Source organism: Hypanus sabinus, chromosome 21 (assembly GCF_030144855.1).
Source record: "Hypanus sabinus isolate sHypSab1 chromosome 21, sHypSab1.hap1, whole genome shotgun sequence".
Lineage (NCBI taxonomy): Eukaryota > Metazoa > Chordata > Chondrichthyes > Myliobatiformes > Dasyatidae > Hypanus > Hypanus sabinus.
Window position 1 is genome coordinate 35,659,761 of NC_082726.1, and position 16,020 is coordinate 35,675,780.

The following is a 16,020-nucleotide window of genomic DNA, read 5'->3' on the forward strand; positions in this document are numbered from 1 at the left end:
AGGGGTATATCGGAGGCTTCTGTTCCTGCGGTATGCCTACAGACCTTTGCTGCGTTGGGTTGCAGAGATTCTTAGCTCTTGTCTTCCTGGAACCCGTCCAGGCAAGATGTTCAGTCCACCGTTCTCCCTCCCAGATCAATGTCATTAATTTTGCAGCAGCGAGTATTCATAGGAGCTGCGCGCAGCAGCCACAAGTCACATCATAAATAGGGCTGCAGGGCAGCGAGAGTCAGCATTCAGTTGCAGAGACCGGTATCGGAGCTGGTGCCAACGAGCAGTGGCAAGGAATTCTCCTCAGAAGAGCGCTCGCAGCTCCCGCTTACTCCTTTACACGCTATGGATGTTCTGAAAAAGGGTTTTTCCTTCGCCAAAGAGGGAGTGGTGGCCGCGGCGGAGAAAACCAAGCAAGGCGTGCAAGATGCAGCGGAGAGGACGAAAGAAGGGGTTATGTATGTAGGTAAGGGTGCCGTAGCCGGATCCCCGAAACTGGGCACATCTCATTCTGGCGGGGTCTGCGGTGAGCGGGGGGATATCTTGAGGACCACAGCAAGGTGAGGTGGGGCAAAGCCCCTCGCTTTCCCCGCTGCAGTAGCCGTGACCTTGACCTGTGGAGGTTTCACTAGGTTGAAGATTACTTAATGCCATTTGGATTCCCCTCAAGGTGCCATTACACTAGAGGCACTGATCTGTTCCCCTTTTGCGCCCCAGTTTGTTCTCCACTAGCTTCACTTTCTCCCCAACTCCCAGATTCCCCCGAGCCCACCGCCCCACCCTCCTCCCCTCCCCGAATCCATCTGCACCCAGAACATCCCCCCATACCGGGTTATCTCTCTGGGGGAGCCTGGGAATCGAGCTTGAACCCCCAATAAAACGGCGCAGAACCTCACTCCCCGTCCCATCCATGGTCCAGCCAGAAATGGTGCAGTGGGCGGTGCCCGGCAAAGGAGGGGCCGCTCTGCAGAAGTGACCTCTGAGGCATCATAGAGCCGGTGGGGTGGGGACTTCAGTTCCCGGGGGTCGTCCGGCGCACTCTGCGGGTGGGGAAGTTGTGGGTTGACCCCCCGCCGCTGCACTTTTGAACGCTTGTGAAATTGGGTTAAGCTGGTGGGAGGGTGAGGGCTAACGGAGACTGGGTGGCGCTTCCGGTGCGGAAGGTGACCGATCTCACAGGGTCAGATGCCCAGCATAGTGGGTAGAAAAGCTGCATGGATTCTCTTTGCAAGTTAACACAAAACTGAGCTCATCCACGGGACGTCTGGTATCCTGGATCAACTTAGTATTGGGAAGAGCAAAGCATTACCTTTGGTCTTTCTATTCCCAGCCGCCCACCATCCTTTGCCCGCTCACTGTCCGGGCTCAACACGCCGGTTGGTAACCTTCAGCCCGCATCTGACGAGCTGATCGTTCGTCTCCTACCTGCGTCATCACTCGGACAGAGATCCTCTTGCTTCCTGTGTATCTGCTTTAGCGCCCATCCTGACATTAACCCCTGAGACCTACAACGGACCCCGGAGCCCCGGTATCTGGAGAGTCTGATGCTCAAGTCCCAACTCGCAGGTGGTGGTACAGACTCCGGACCTGTCGCTCCTCTCTCCCAGCACACCCTCCCTATCTCTCCCCATCCCGACACTTCAGCCTCCTGCAACTCAGTTCTACCGATCCCGAATATAATTACTCCATTCGAGGGTTTTTTGTTGTTGTTCAGGTGCCGGAATTAACACCCTGCCTGTATCCCTGGCCGCCTGATGGCAGCCACCCCAAACCGGCTCACGCCCACCCACCACTGGACCCGGCTCGTTGCCCCACCACCCCGCACCGCGTTACATCCACCCCGTGGCTGAGAAGCTGCTGTTATCCGGTCACCTGGCGAACACAACACTGAGCCATCGAAACCGAAATGTTCTCAGAGACTGGAAGGGCGGTGGTGGGGTGGGATACAGGCAGTCCTCCCGCTGGAAGAGACCGGTACCGAGGGGCGTGCGGCGCGGGCTGGATGTCCCAACCGAGCCGGGAGAAGTCGATGAAGCGAGGGAGGCGGGAAGGGTAGGATCACATTATGTGGGGAGCGGGGAATGAGTTGCTGTTAGCAGCAGGGCTGACGGGTGGGGCGTGATTGACAGACGCAGTCTGATTGATGGGGTGATTGACGGGTAAGTTGTGATTGACAGTTGGGACATGATTGATGAGGTATAATGCGATTGACAGGTAGGGTTGATTGACAGGTCAGTGTGATGTTGGGGTGGGTGGGGGTGTGATTCGTTGAAAGGTGGGTGGCCTTTCAATGAATTGGCTTCCACTATCAAGATGTCCGGACCGGAAGTTGTAAACGGGAGAAATATCCCTAGATGATTGATGCCTGGAGCATCAGCTCATGGAAGCACCGGCACCAAAGCAACAGCCCCATCAGGAGCGCTGGTTAGGGATGTGTGCCACTGTGACAGGGAGGGCTGGCCCATAAGGGGTTAAATTTCAAAGTGAAGGCATTAGGGGCCAAGACCTGATACAGGTCAATGGACACAAAACAGCTGCAATTAAATGCCCAACAGACCACAATTAAGAAAAGATTTCCAGGATCTGCGGTTTAAAAATTTCCCGTTGCAGTTAATTGCAGCGGATATTACAATAGCCAGATGTTTAGTTGAGGAAACATTTGCTTCAGCTTGTGCCTAAGCAAGGATCCAGTAATCCAGTGTTCCTGCTGCAAATGGAGGTGTTGATTTACTGGTTTAATGTTCTGGGTGAGGGGCACAGAGGGCCTTGCAATGACTGGGATGAGGTTAATGGAATTGGAGCCAATTAATAATTTCACTAGGCATCAGCAGGACAGCAGCTCACATGGTTACGGGCAGAGTGCAGAGGAATCCACTTAGAGAACTGCCTTGGACTCAGGGGACTTAGGATCTCCTTCTGTGCTATTAAGATATTTCTAACAAGAGACCCCAAGGTTAAGGATGAGGAAACAACCAGTCATGAATCCTGTCTCAGGATACAGTCCAGTGCCGGACTGCAGATAGGAGATGATGGCAACAGTCAGATACTCCTCCAGAGTGGGATCACCCGAATGCTGAGGCCATGATGATGGGTTGGTCCTGGTCTGAGCCCCGTTATTCTCACCACAGTTGGAAGTTTTACTCCTCTCTGACCAGTCTTTGAATGTTATCGACTGAATCTATACCTCTAATCAACCCGTCCCTTAACCCTTGGATTCCCTGGTTGTGCCGCTGGCCAATAGTTATTGCAAGTATAGAAATCATACAGTGTGATCTCATACATTTTTTGTAATGAAATGACAGAAAAAGCAACAATTTTACATCTGAGCAGAGTTCATGGCAAAAAAAATGCTTACATTTTTCAAATCCTGTAAATCTGTAGCAATTCCTGGGCCACAGTTTCACTTTTGTATCCTTTTACCAAAAACACGTTTTACTTAAATTCTCACCCCCTTTTCTTCATTCCAACATCCAATTCAAAGAGTTAGGGATAATTAACAAGTGATCTTTGATTGGTTACAACTGGCTCCCAATGCCAGAGGAAAAAAGGATTTATGTCACAGTGAAGCTTTACTGGTAAAGTAGGAATGTGTCAGGATTGCTGTGGTATACCTCAGAGGAATCTGGAGTTTACCACAACTAGGGGCTAAGAGGGTAGCTCTGTGCCAGGCAGGTTAATGGACGACTGAGAAAAGCAACTGGATGTTACTGCTCCAGTGTGTGACGTATCATCCCATTCAACAATATGAGGGAGGACTGAGATGTGAACATTGGGTGCTCTGTAAAACTGTTCAAAGACTCACCCTTTTGATAGAGTTTTTCTGGTTCATTGCATTTCCAGTATTGCATAGCATCAATGTATTTCTTGATTGGATTTGGTGAGAGTGCAGCTACATGCTATCAAGGGATGGAACAGTAGCCCCTTGTCCAGAATGTTCCAATACGACAGGTGCAGAGAAATACAGGCCAACATGATGTAAACATGTTACTGGAAACACTCAGCATGTCATGCAGCATTTGTAGAGGTAGAAACAGAGTCAATATTTCAAGTAGATGATCTTTTGTCGTAAAGAATTGATGAGGAAGTAAAAAAGCATGTTTGAAGCATTAGATCTGGAGGACTCCCAGAAAGGTAATTGGGATGTCACCGTCCTGCAGAGTAATTCCAGCATTTTTGGTTTTGATTTCTGACTTTTTTGCAGTTTTTATTACTTTTCAATTTCATGCCAGTGACATTGCAAGTTTGCTCCCGGTTCTCCATAATTAGCTGGGGAACAGCTTGGCTGCTTGAAGCAGAAGGAAGTAAAAGAGGCCGTTGTGCCTTGTGATTATGAACTTATGGATGAGAGAGAGCCAAGGGATTGAGATAATTTGTTATCATTACTGAACACTGGCTGGGTTTCTGATATCTCATCCACGTGCCCACTGTTGACCGAATGTGACAGTGATTGGGACAACTAGTAACTCCTCATTGAAAGACAGCAGATCATGGTGAGTAGATTAGAATAATATCAGAGTATTTCAGGATGTGTGGTGACTTCCTATTTTGTCTCCCTCCAAAGTTGCTGACTTGCACCAGTTTAAATTTGATTTCTATTTGTTTTTCTTCCAAAACAGGCACCAAAACAAAGGAAGGTGTTGTACAAAGTGTGAACACAGGTAACTGATAACACCCGAACAAGTGGAAGCAGATACCCTCAGTTCACCTGGGACCTGTGTTTTGAGACATGTTTCTTATTTGGTTGGCAGTGGCTGAGAAAACCAAGGAGCAAGCCAACATGGTTGGAGGTGCAGTGGTAGCTGGAGTCAACACAGTGGCCAACAAGACGGTGGAAGGAGTGGAGAATGTGGCAGCAGCCTCTGGGGTGGTGAAATTGGTGAGACTGAGAGTCCTGTATTTAGGACAAAAGCCCTATGCTTTGAATCCTGGGCATGGTTCTCTACTGCCTTCTTCCTCCATAATAATTCTTTAATTAAATAGTAATAACTGTAAGGATTTTTAAGGAAGTTCTTGTAATAGAGGCCTCACTAACTTGTCTGGGATGTAATACTCATGGCTGGTCAACCTGTGACATTGATAGTTGAGCCTTCTGAAATTGTATTGCAGTGAGTTTGGTTACATTGTAGCTTATTCAGAGGCAATTACTGTATATATAAACCGGGGTCTCATGGACTTCAGGCCAAGTTAGAGCAAGCACTCCACTCCATTAAGGACATTAGTGAATTAACTTGATCTTTATGGAAAATCTTACTATTTCTGGATAATTCACAAATTCACACATTCTCATAGCACAAAAGTGAAATTTTAACTCCACTTTCTGCTGTCTGATAAACACCAACTTCAACTGTTGCCAATAGACTCATAGACACTGGTACAATCATTCCCAAATAAGCAGCAAGGGCATTGTACTCTGAAATAACTGTGTGTTGTCCTATAGAGTTAAGATTTTCTTTGCAAAATAACAAGGTTTTATCAATAGAATCTATCCAGTGGCTCTGAAAGGCAAGTAGAACATTATTGTGACTGGGTTGATATTTGTAACTTGCAATGGGTTGAGGAGAACATTGGAGGAAGGGTATTCAGTCTCACTGAAACAGAGAGAAAAAAAACAATCAATTACTATCACTTTGCTTTGCACAGCCTTGTCAAACAATGCTCCACCTCTTCGCAGACCCAGCTCCCCTTAAACCTAATCCAATGAGTAGCATAAGTCTGTTTGCTATTGCTCTTGGTGAACTATTTCAGTATAGTTTCTGCAATTGTCAAAGCCTACAGTGCAAAACAGTGTGTAAGTGAATGTGGGTGAGAAGTGAGCAGATCAATGCAGAGAAAGGAGGAGAAGGTGCTTCAGAAAGCTGCACAAGAGCTCCGATAATATCACAGAACAATGTAGGAAGGATGCTGACCAAGATAAATATGATTAGGAAGAATCCTTGGAAATCATATTGTTCTAGGGTATCAGAGAAGTTGTGTATCTTACATTCCATCCTACTGATTTTTATGAATCAGGGTATTGGGTATGGTAGAAAACAGGATACCAATGGGATACTAATGTGTATTTCTCTTCTGTTCAATAGCTCAACCAGTCTAACCTATAAGAGAAACCAGAAAAATATAATTATGAGTTGAGTCTTCAGGGTTTGATGAGAAGACAAAAGAGAATCATAAAACATTAGAGGCTGGAGGCTAGGGATTCATTCCTCTTGACCTGAGATGGTTAAGTAGACAAATGAGAATGGCATTTCAGCCAAAGTTAAGTAGGTCAGCATGAAAGGAAGAAATGTAGCCAATTTTGTGCACAGAGAGTTGCTAGGCTTTGGAATCCCAAACAACAATCTGGGAGGCAACAGAAACCAATAAAACTTCTATTTTTAAAAGTCAATGGTCAAAAATCAGGAAAGTGTGGGGAAGAGGCAGAGATAGCAAATGATTAACACTGGGCCATAAAACTTAGTCAAGTGCCAATTATTATCTTCAGTTGATCTAGTTAATCTGAATCAGGTCACTTACATATGTTGTGAAATTTGTTGTTTTTGTCAGCAATACAAAAACAAAAATTACTATTAAGTCTCAAAAATAAATAAATAAACAAGCACATAAATAGCGCAAAGGAGGAACAGCGAAGTTGTATTTGTGGGTTCATGAACTATTCTGAAATCTGATGGCTGAGGGGAAGTAGCTGTTTCTAAAATATTGAGTGTGGATCTTTGGGCTCCTGTACCTCTGCCCTGATGGTCATAAAAAGAAGGAGGAATGTCCCAGGTGACCCCAATGATGGATTCCACCATGCTGAGGCACCACCGTTTGAAGATGTCCGTAATGGTGCGAGGCTTGTACTCCTGTTGGAACTGGCTGAGCCTAAAGCCCTATGCAGCCTCTTTCAATCCTGTACATTGAAGCCTCCATACTAGGCAGTGATGCAACCAGTCAGAATGTTCTCCGTGGTATATCTGTCCAAATTTGCTAGAGCCTTTGGTGACATACCAAGTCTCCTCAGACTCCTAATGAAATATAGCCACTGGCATGCCTTCTTCGTGATCACATCAATGCCTCCACCTTTGGCTCATACAAAGAAAGCTTTATGTAAGGGACATTCACCTGTCAGCAATACCACAGCTGGTGAGATGTCCCATTCTCCACTACCATTACCATTATCAGTGAATTAACCCAATCCTCAACCCTCTACTAGAGATGACACCAGTTTGGAGACAGTCCTAGTGTGAAATAACAATTCATGGAGGAAAACAAATATCAAAATCTGTTTTATACAGCGCAGCAGTTAACTTACTTAATACATTGTGATTTGTCTTAATTAAAAAGTGGGTGAATTTTAATTAGAAGCACAAAAGATTCTGCAGATGCAAAGTAACACACACAGAGTGCTGGAGGAATTCCGCAGTTCAGACAGCATCTGTGGAGAGGAATAAACAGTCGGAAGTCTCAAGCAGGCACCCTTCATCAGAACAGGAATGAAGAAGGGGGAAGAAGGTGGTGGGAGGGGAGGGGTATAAGTGGACAGGTGCTAAGTAGAATGGGGAATGGAAGAGGAGAGAAGGAGGGGGCACAAATTATCAGTTTGAGAAATTGATGTTCATACAGTCAGGTTGAAGGCTACCCAAATGGAATATGAGGTGTTGCTTCTCCAACCTGAGAGTGACCTCATTGTGGCAGTAAAGGGGGCATGGTCCAACGTGCGTGTACTCTGAATTTTAACGTGTTTGACGGACACATTTCCATCAGTCTGTGTGGCCTAGTTTATCGATCCTACAGCATACTCTAGAACAGTGAAGGTTTGCCGTAGGCAGGTTTCCGGGATGGCAGCTGGAATTCTTCCTCTAGTCTCACTGCCTCTGCTTGTTCCTGTCGAGGAACAGCACGATATATAGAGCTACAAGAGGGCAGTTTGTCAGGCACAGTGAGCAGTTCCCAAATTTGGCTCGAGCTGAAAGTAGGTGGAAGGTATGAGAATCAGGAAAGTTGATGGACATCTGTGAGAGGATAGGTTGCTTGGAATTGGTGAGGGCTAGCATAGACTTGAGGGGCTGAATGGATTCCTTCAATGTCATAGGAAAATACCTCTAAGATCCACAGTTTAATACATGGGCCATAAAGCAAATAACATGATCATAAACATTCTGTCTCCTATTCTCACTGAAAAGGAGAAAAGTGACGGTTACATCCACAAAGCGTCCCACCAAAACCAGCACCTTCTCCATGGACCACTCTGTTCAACAAGACCCTGGCTTGCAAGCAATCTCCTCACAACCTTGAATTGGGTTCTACATTGGTTCCAGAGCCTCTGTCATCACTCATCAGTGAACGACCGGCAAAATAAGACCCTTTAGAGTTGGATTACAGATAATGCTTCATGATGGTGCATTGTATTGGCCAGGAGGAGATAGAGCTCAATTGCTGTTTCATTCAGCTATGCTTTAATGCTGTTGTAAGGCCAATCTCCTTACCTTATCCCAGGAAGGAGATGTAGCTTCTCCTCTTGCATGCTCTGCATTATTTAGCACATCTCCTTTCTACAGTACAATGCCGGTGGAAGTTTACTGCAATGCAGATGTGAGAGTGTTGTAGCTGCCCCACCCCTGCATGCACATCCTGTTAACCACTGCCGTGTTGATGCTGAAGAGAAGGTGTCAGGTTTGCAGGTTTTCAGAGAACTGATTGTGCACGACAGTTGAGTGAGAAGTACTGCGTGACATCAGCAGCTGGAGCAGGTTGGTCTGAGCAAGAACTGACGTATTCACTTCTTAAAATAGCTGAGAATAGCAAGCTGAAGTGCAGCGTGAAAGCTGGCACTCTGAGCTGGATTTTGAATTCATTTTAGTTCCAAAGCATCAAGCCATTTTGCTCCCTCGGTGACGTGTAGAGGATCTGCTGATGTTTGGCTGAGGAAGTGAAGAGAATTTTCCCTCCGGACACCTCTCTTATTCAGCTGAGAAATAACTTTGTGAATTGCTCTTGCAGTTACCTTTTAACAGCAATTAATTAATATTTATTTTAACCCAGAAACTTTGAGCTGGGTGTGAAATTTACCTGACCGAGGCACATGCCTAGTGAGCAGGGTACCCCCCTTAACCACAGCACCAACACATCTTTTGAGCACTGTAAAAAGCCCCACAGGAGCTCAGCTGAACTGGGCACATTGATTGTATGGATGCATTCTTGGATAGGAAAGGCATAACCTAATGCTTACAATGGGATCATTGTAGACAGGCATTACAGCATGGATGCAGTGGGCCAAAACCCCTATTTCGGTATTGCATGCTTCTACAAATATCTCAGCGAGAAAAGAGCGAGAGGCTGTGAATGAATTTTCCCCATTGCCCTCTGAACTGATTGCAACAATTGCTCAGAACTCAACAGAGTAAATCTTATCCCAGGAAGAGCAGAGGCAATGGGATCTTTTCTTCCATTCATTATTGGGATCTTGGCATCGCTGGGAGGTCCAGCATTTGTTGCCCAGCCCTAAATGCCCTTGAGCACGTAGTAGTGACCGAGATGGTGTCATTTCTTAACAAACACCCTCCAAAAATGTTGATTTTTGTGCAGGAAGTGTAGACCAAAAATGACATTTCAGAAAATGTGCATGGAAATGACAGTCAGGAATTAGGGAAGAATCATTGTCAAATTATGTTCTGAAAGAGATATAGAGAAAGAATGAGAGTGAGATAAAAAAGAAAGGAATATCTAAAAAAGCATTAAAAAGCTCAAGAGAGTTTACTGACTGCAGAAATGAAACATCAGTTATTGCCTTTCAAATCCTCTGAGTCACTGTAAGAATGCAAATCTTATAATTAAATTTCTACTTGTGGCCATTCAAGTCCATTGCTAACATTGTCCAATGAATACAAATCTCATTTGTGGTGCAAATTGTCATCTACTTCTGAAGAGTTAATGTCAAGTGGCTTGTGGTGATTTATAATGCATTAAGTATCTGATCCTTAACACAAATTGCAAACTGTAGAATAAAATGTTATAGTTACAGAGAAAGTGCAATGCCAGTAAGCAATATGATGCAAGGTCATACTGTGGAAGACTATCAAGAATCCATCATACTGTACTGGGGACTGGATTCAATAATGGAATTTGAAGCTGGTCCTTGAGCCTGGTCATACATCAAGATTTTTTGATCTTCTACCTGGTAGAAGGGGAGAGAAAGAAGAATGTCAGGGGTGGGTGGGATGTTTGATTATGTCAGCTATTTTACCAAAACAGTGAGAAGTGTAGACAAAGCCCATGGAGAGGAGACTGGTTATAGAACACAGAACATAGAAATTTACAGCACAACACAGGCCCTTCGGCCCACAATGTTGTGCCAATATGTAACCTACTCTAGAGACTGCCTAGAATTTCCCTAGTGCATAGCCCTCTATTTTTCTAAACTCCATGTACCTATCTAAGAGGCTCTTAAAAGACCCTATTGTATCTGTTTCCATTACCACCACCAGCAGTGCATTCCACGCACCCACCACTCTCTGTGTGAAGAACTTACCCTTGACGTCCCCTTAGTACCTATTTCCAGGCACCCTAAAACTATGCCCCCTCATGTTAGCCATTTCAGCCCTGGGAAAAAGCCTCTGGTTATCCACATGATCAATGTCCCTCATCATCTTATACACCTCTGTCAGGTCATCTCTCATCCTCCATCACTCCAAGAAGAAAAGGCCAAGTATTCTCAACCTATTCTCATAAGGTACATGCTCTGATCCAGGCAACCTTCCTTGTAAATCTCCTTTGCACATCCTTCCTGTTGTGAGATGACCACAACTGAACACAGTACACCAAGTGGGGTTTGACCAAGGTCTTATATAGCTGTAACATTACCTCATGGCTCTTGAACTCAACCCCACAGTCGATGAAGACCAACACACCATATGCCTTCTTAACAACACCATTAAGTTGCGCAGCAGCTTTGAGTGTCCTGTCAGCACGGACCCCAAGATCTCTTAGATCCTCCACTCTACCAAGAGTCTTTTTATATTTATATTGTATTATGTCTTTAAATTGGACCTACCAAAATGAACCACTTCACACTAATCTGGTTTGAAGTCCATCTGCCTCTTCTCAGCCCAGTTCTGCATCCTATCAATGTCCCTCTGTAACCTCTGACAACCCTCCAGACTATCCACAACACCGCCAACTTTTGTGTCATCTGCAAACATACTAACCTACTCTTCTACTTCAGCCAGGTCATTTATAAAGATCACAAAGAGGAGGGGTCCCAGAGCAGATCCCTGTGGAACACCACTGGTCACCGACCTCCATGCAGAATATGAACCATCTACAACCACCATTTGCCTTCTGTGGGCAAGCCAATTCTAGATCCACAGAGCAAGGTCTCCTTGGATCCCATGCCTCATTACTTTCTGAAGGAGCTGGGCATGGGGAACCTAAATGCCTTTCTGATTTCTGTGATATACTGACCAACGTCCACAACCATCTGCAGTTTCTTGCTGTCACAGACAGAGCATTTGTCATATCAAGCTGTGATGCATCCAAATAGGATGCTTTCAGTGTTGCATCTATAAAAATTGGTGAGGGTCAAGGGGGACATGTGAAATTTCTTTAGTCTCCTGAGGTAGAAAAAGGACTAGTGACATTTCTTGATCATGGCATCTACATGGTTCAACTAGCACAGGGTATTAGTGATGTCCACTCCTAGGAACTTGAAGTTCTCAACCCTCTCAACTTCTAATGTTCTTGTGTTTGGACCATTTCAAGGAAGAGAAGATGAAGAGAGAATCAAACAGCTGTATTTTCTATTAATTACGAAGGATTTCTTTCACAGTGAATGTGGGGAAAATTTGTACACCATTTGGGACTCAATGATAAGGGATTGATGCTTTTATTTGGTAAGTAGCAGTGAGCAGGAAGTCTGGAAGTATGGACAACGCAGCAGCACAGCTGATAAAGCCACTGCCTCAAGGCTCCAGAGGTCCAAGTTTCATCCTGGCCTCCAGTTGCTGTCTATGTGGAGTTTGCAGATTCTCTCTGGGACCGTGTGTGCCAGTTTCTTCCTCCATCCCAAAGATGGGTCGGCTGGAGGTGAATTGTTTGCTGTAAGTTGCTGTGATGTGAAGATGAGTGGTAGATTTCAAGCGGAGGGGTTGGGAACGTGGGGAGAATAGGTTACAGGGAAAATTAGTGGAGGGATGGAACTGCTTTGAGAGATAGATTTTCTTTTCTTTTTCAATCTCTTTATTAAGTTTCATATATATATAAGAAAAAACATAACATAATAGAGAGATAGATTTGATGGGCTAAATTGCCCCTTTTAACTTTGTAAGAAAACTTGCACAAAGTTTTGTTGAAATTTTGATCCTTTTGCCGGGGTGAATGGTTGAGGCAGAAAATATAGCACTTACATTTTTATAAAAATGGATTAATATTTGAAAAGGTTGGAAGAAAAGAAGAACAAAGATTGAGGTTTGAAAGTTGTAGCAAAGAGTTGACACAATCACAATTGTGTTATATGTAACTCTGGATCATTGACTGGAAGTTCATCATTGTTTCACAGTGCCTGCTCATTTATTTAGCAAGTCGGGCTCAGAGATAGAAATGCAGAAGTTTTCTATTCTCAGATGAGTTCACTATGGATTGATTGGGTCACAAGGCAATGCATCCATTGGTTTGTTAACAACATGATTGATCACCCTTAAGAGGAGATTAATCCCCATCAGTATTGTTGGGCACATCTCACCTTGGTCTCTCTTAATTGTGGGTTTGTGTCCTATTGAAAATGAATTATGAATTTGCATATCATTTCTGTACAAAGCAGAAGGAAACACTAGAATTGATTTAAAGATATACATTGGGGAAGGTAAAAAGGCTTATGTTGAGCATATTGTTTTGAAGTGCAATTTGCTTTGTAACAAATATGAGATTCATTTTTCATGTGACAAAGTCCTATGATAGCTCAGTGACTAGTTACCTGTTTCTGATGGTGTGGTTGAATGAAGAATTCATTCCTAATGTCCGTCAAAGAGAAAATACTTCAAAGCCTCCTAGTTTGCCAACACCAACACAAAGAGCATTGTAAACTGTAGTTATGAGGAGAGATTTGAGAGGGAAGTTTGCATGGCTGAAGAAGCATTCAGAGAATATCGATAATCTTTCCCTCATTCACCTTGACAAAATACCACATAATTAATTTTAAAATTGCCTGACCTTTCGCAGCCTTTTGGAAATGGTATAACTTATGAATCACCTGTACCACCCAGTCCCTCTCTAGATATTCTCTTCCTCATTCATTCTGTTCTCCTGAACTTGTGTCTGGTCTAAAACCAACAGGATGGCTATTGCCTATTATGATATTAAAAGTTAGTCATCTGCTACTGCTGCATGGATTCTTATAAAATCATGGTTTAGCATTGTGAAGATTTTTAATGAGCCTCATCATCTTGGGAAGACCCCAGGTGAGACCAGCTGAGTTATTTTCTTCCTCTGCAAAAATGGCTGATGGTACATATCTGACTATTTTACTAGGATGAACATGGTAGAGAAATCCCTGCAGAACAGACCTCCACGGAGCCCCTGGTGGAAGCTACAGAGGCAACTGAAGAGGTACTGTTTTGTACATGAAAAAGACCTTGCTTCACCCTCCTTCCCCAGCCCTTCCTCAATCCTGAAACATTCCCTTTCCTCTCAGTTCTTACTGAGAAACACAATCCTTTAAAACACAATCCTTTTGCTCTGACCTTAACCATTTTGTTTACTCGGCTAATTGTGAGATGACACAGTATAATGCAGAGAAGGGCTCGATGTTACATTTTAAAGCCTGATAACATTACAAATTTTAGGTGTTTTAGACAATAGTGTAATCCATATCACCGAACCTGAGTCAACCACTCAACACTGGCCAAACTCTATAAGGTACTACTTGTTTCAAATTAGTTCCATCAGTGTATTGTTCTCTGCAATAAAGTTAGCGTACCGAAGAAACATACCCTAATTGAAAATTAACTTATCATGGGAATGCTGTAGGTAGAAAATTGATAACTAGTCATGATTTTCTGAATTTTGAATCGGTCTTTGTGCAGCAGTGATGAAGTCTACCTTGGCTGTGCAAATGCCAGTCTAGTCGTGCTGCCTGATTACAGCCAGGGAGCTGGAGCTCAGGGATTGCCCCAAGTCCCTTGATGAGCAGGCCAGTCTTTACTGCAATTTTGAAACTTTTTTATTTGACAGAAGCAGATGAACAGAACTGGATTTCCTTGAGGTTGACCTTCCACCGAGTCTCTTGATTAACTACTTAAATATTGCCACATTCCCTACATTGCTGCTGATGGGAGGTGTAGCATGTGGGATTATCAATTTACCCTGCGGAGCTTGCACCTCTCATTTGGTAGTTGAATATCACCACTGGGTGTTGGTTTCCACTCCATTGATAGAAATATGGATGACATCTTCTTCCATATGAAATAAATTTAAAGTAGAATGGAAGGAAGGTTAGAGTTTCTAAACTATGAGTGTAATCCAGATTCAACAGCCTCCTTTCAAACTTCTTCATTCACATTTGGAGATACATTGATATCAAGCTGGAAAAAAACATTTACTGCTCCATTATTGCTCTGTTGTAATGCTTTCAACCTACTCTTTCCATCTTTTCATCATCTTTGCCTTTCAAATTTCAGTGGAAAATTTTGTTGTGGGAGTACTTTCCATCGTATGACTTCAATCCAGCCATTTTCTCCACGCTCACCCCTCCCTCCCACCCATTGTAAAAGTTTATTTTACAATTATGGTTGTCTTCCAGTTTTTATTTTTCTCTGTGCATGTATCAATACAATTAACAGATGCTAAACAAAACCTGATCTTGCTGACTGTTACAGCATGACCCAGTTGTGACTCAGGCTGGTCGATACTAATAACTTCCTTCTTTTCCCATTCCCTGCAGACCGGAAAGTGAGAAGCTACTGATCTGTCAGAAGATCCTGGGTGCACTCGCCCTCTTCCTCGAACTGTCACACCAGTGTTGCCACAAAGAATCAAGGACCAGAGGGTCACCACTGTTGTAGCTGTTGATATAGTAGCAAAGCTGCTCTAAGTCCTTGCATTTACAGTCACGCCATCGCTCTCGTTCTGTATGTCTCCCTCAGTGGCCAGTGTAACAGAGTCCCATAAGTAAGGGATTGCTGATTGTTGCATACATTCTCCTTGTAGTCATCTGTCACTCATTGCTCAGCTTCATGGACACACTCCCAAGCCTGCTTCTATTCTCCTAATTACACCAACTTTGCAACTTGTGGTAGTGTAATGCATGTTCTTCACTGGCTTGTGTGTGGCATTTAACTGTTACAAACACTTGCTGATTTTATAATAAATATCAAAAGTAAAATAAACTTTAATAGAGTAAGGATCATTACTTTGTAATTATTGATCTTTTTTATACAAATATCAATCCTATAAGATCACAACTATTTGAGGTTATGAATTTGTTAGTTGTTCATATTTGCAAAATTCATTTTGATTTCATTAACAACTCAGTGGAAGATAGTACCCTTTCTTCAAGGCGCTAAGCAATCTCTGAAAGAGAACAGCAGCATTAAGCTAATAGGTCCATGAGGGTCTGATCAACTGGATGTGGAGTGGCACTTTCCACATGTGGGTTAGACCAGAGCCAAGGACGTAACCAGGGGATCTTTATCAATAAACCCAATAGAAATTCAGAAAACGTCACTTATCAAGATTGGTTGGAAAACAAAGATTGGTTGAGAACACATCTGTGATGAACATGAGTGAGGATGGAGGATAGAGGGGGTGGGTGACAGGAGGCTTGCAGGAGACTGGTGTGGATTTCTGCTGCACAGGTCATGTGATTCCACGTGCATCCACTGCACAGCTCCCCTCTTCTCCACAGAAATCTTGGGGTTTAGCTTTATACATCCAACTCTTCTCATCCTTCCCTTGGTGTAAAGTGTCACAATATTAAATTTATGCAGCCAGTCCCAAGATTAGTGACACATTGTTTGCTGAGAAGAGCTGGGAGGTTCACTGATTCATTGCTGAGAGCAATGC

The 16,020-nt window shown here is 43.8% G+C and overlaps 1 protein-coding gene across 1 annotated transcript; it reads left to right on the forward strand.

The window, feature by feature from the left end:
- The first annotated feature begins 187 nt into the window (after positions 1 to 187).
- On the forward strand, positions 188 to 15,364 carry sncga (synuclein, gamma a). Its single transcript, XM_059946310.1, has 5 exons — positions 188 to 457; positions 4,608 to 4,649; positions 4,740 to 4,867; positions 13,489 to 13,566; positions 14,900 to 15,364. The coding sequence occupies exons 1-5, from the start codon at positions 337 to 339 to the stop codon at positions 14,909 to 14,911; spliced, it is 381 nt and encodes a 126-aa protein (XP_059802293.1). The 5' UTR covers positions 188 to 336; the 3' UTR covers positions 14,912 to 15,364.
- The last annotated feature ends 656 nt before the right edge of the window (positions 15,365 to 16,020 follow it).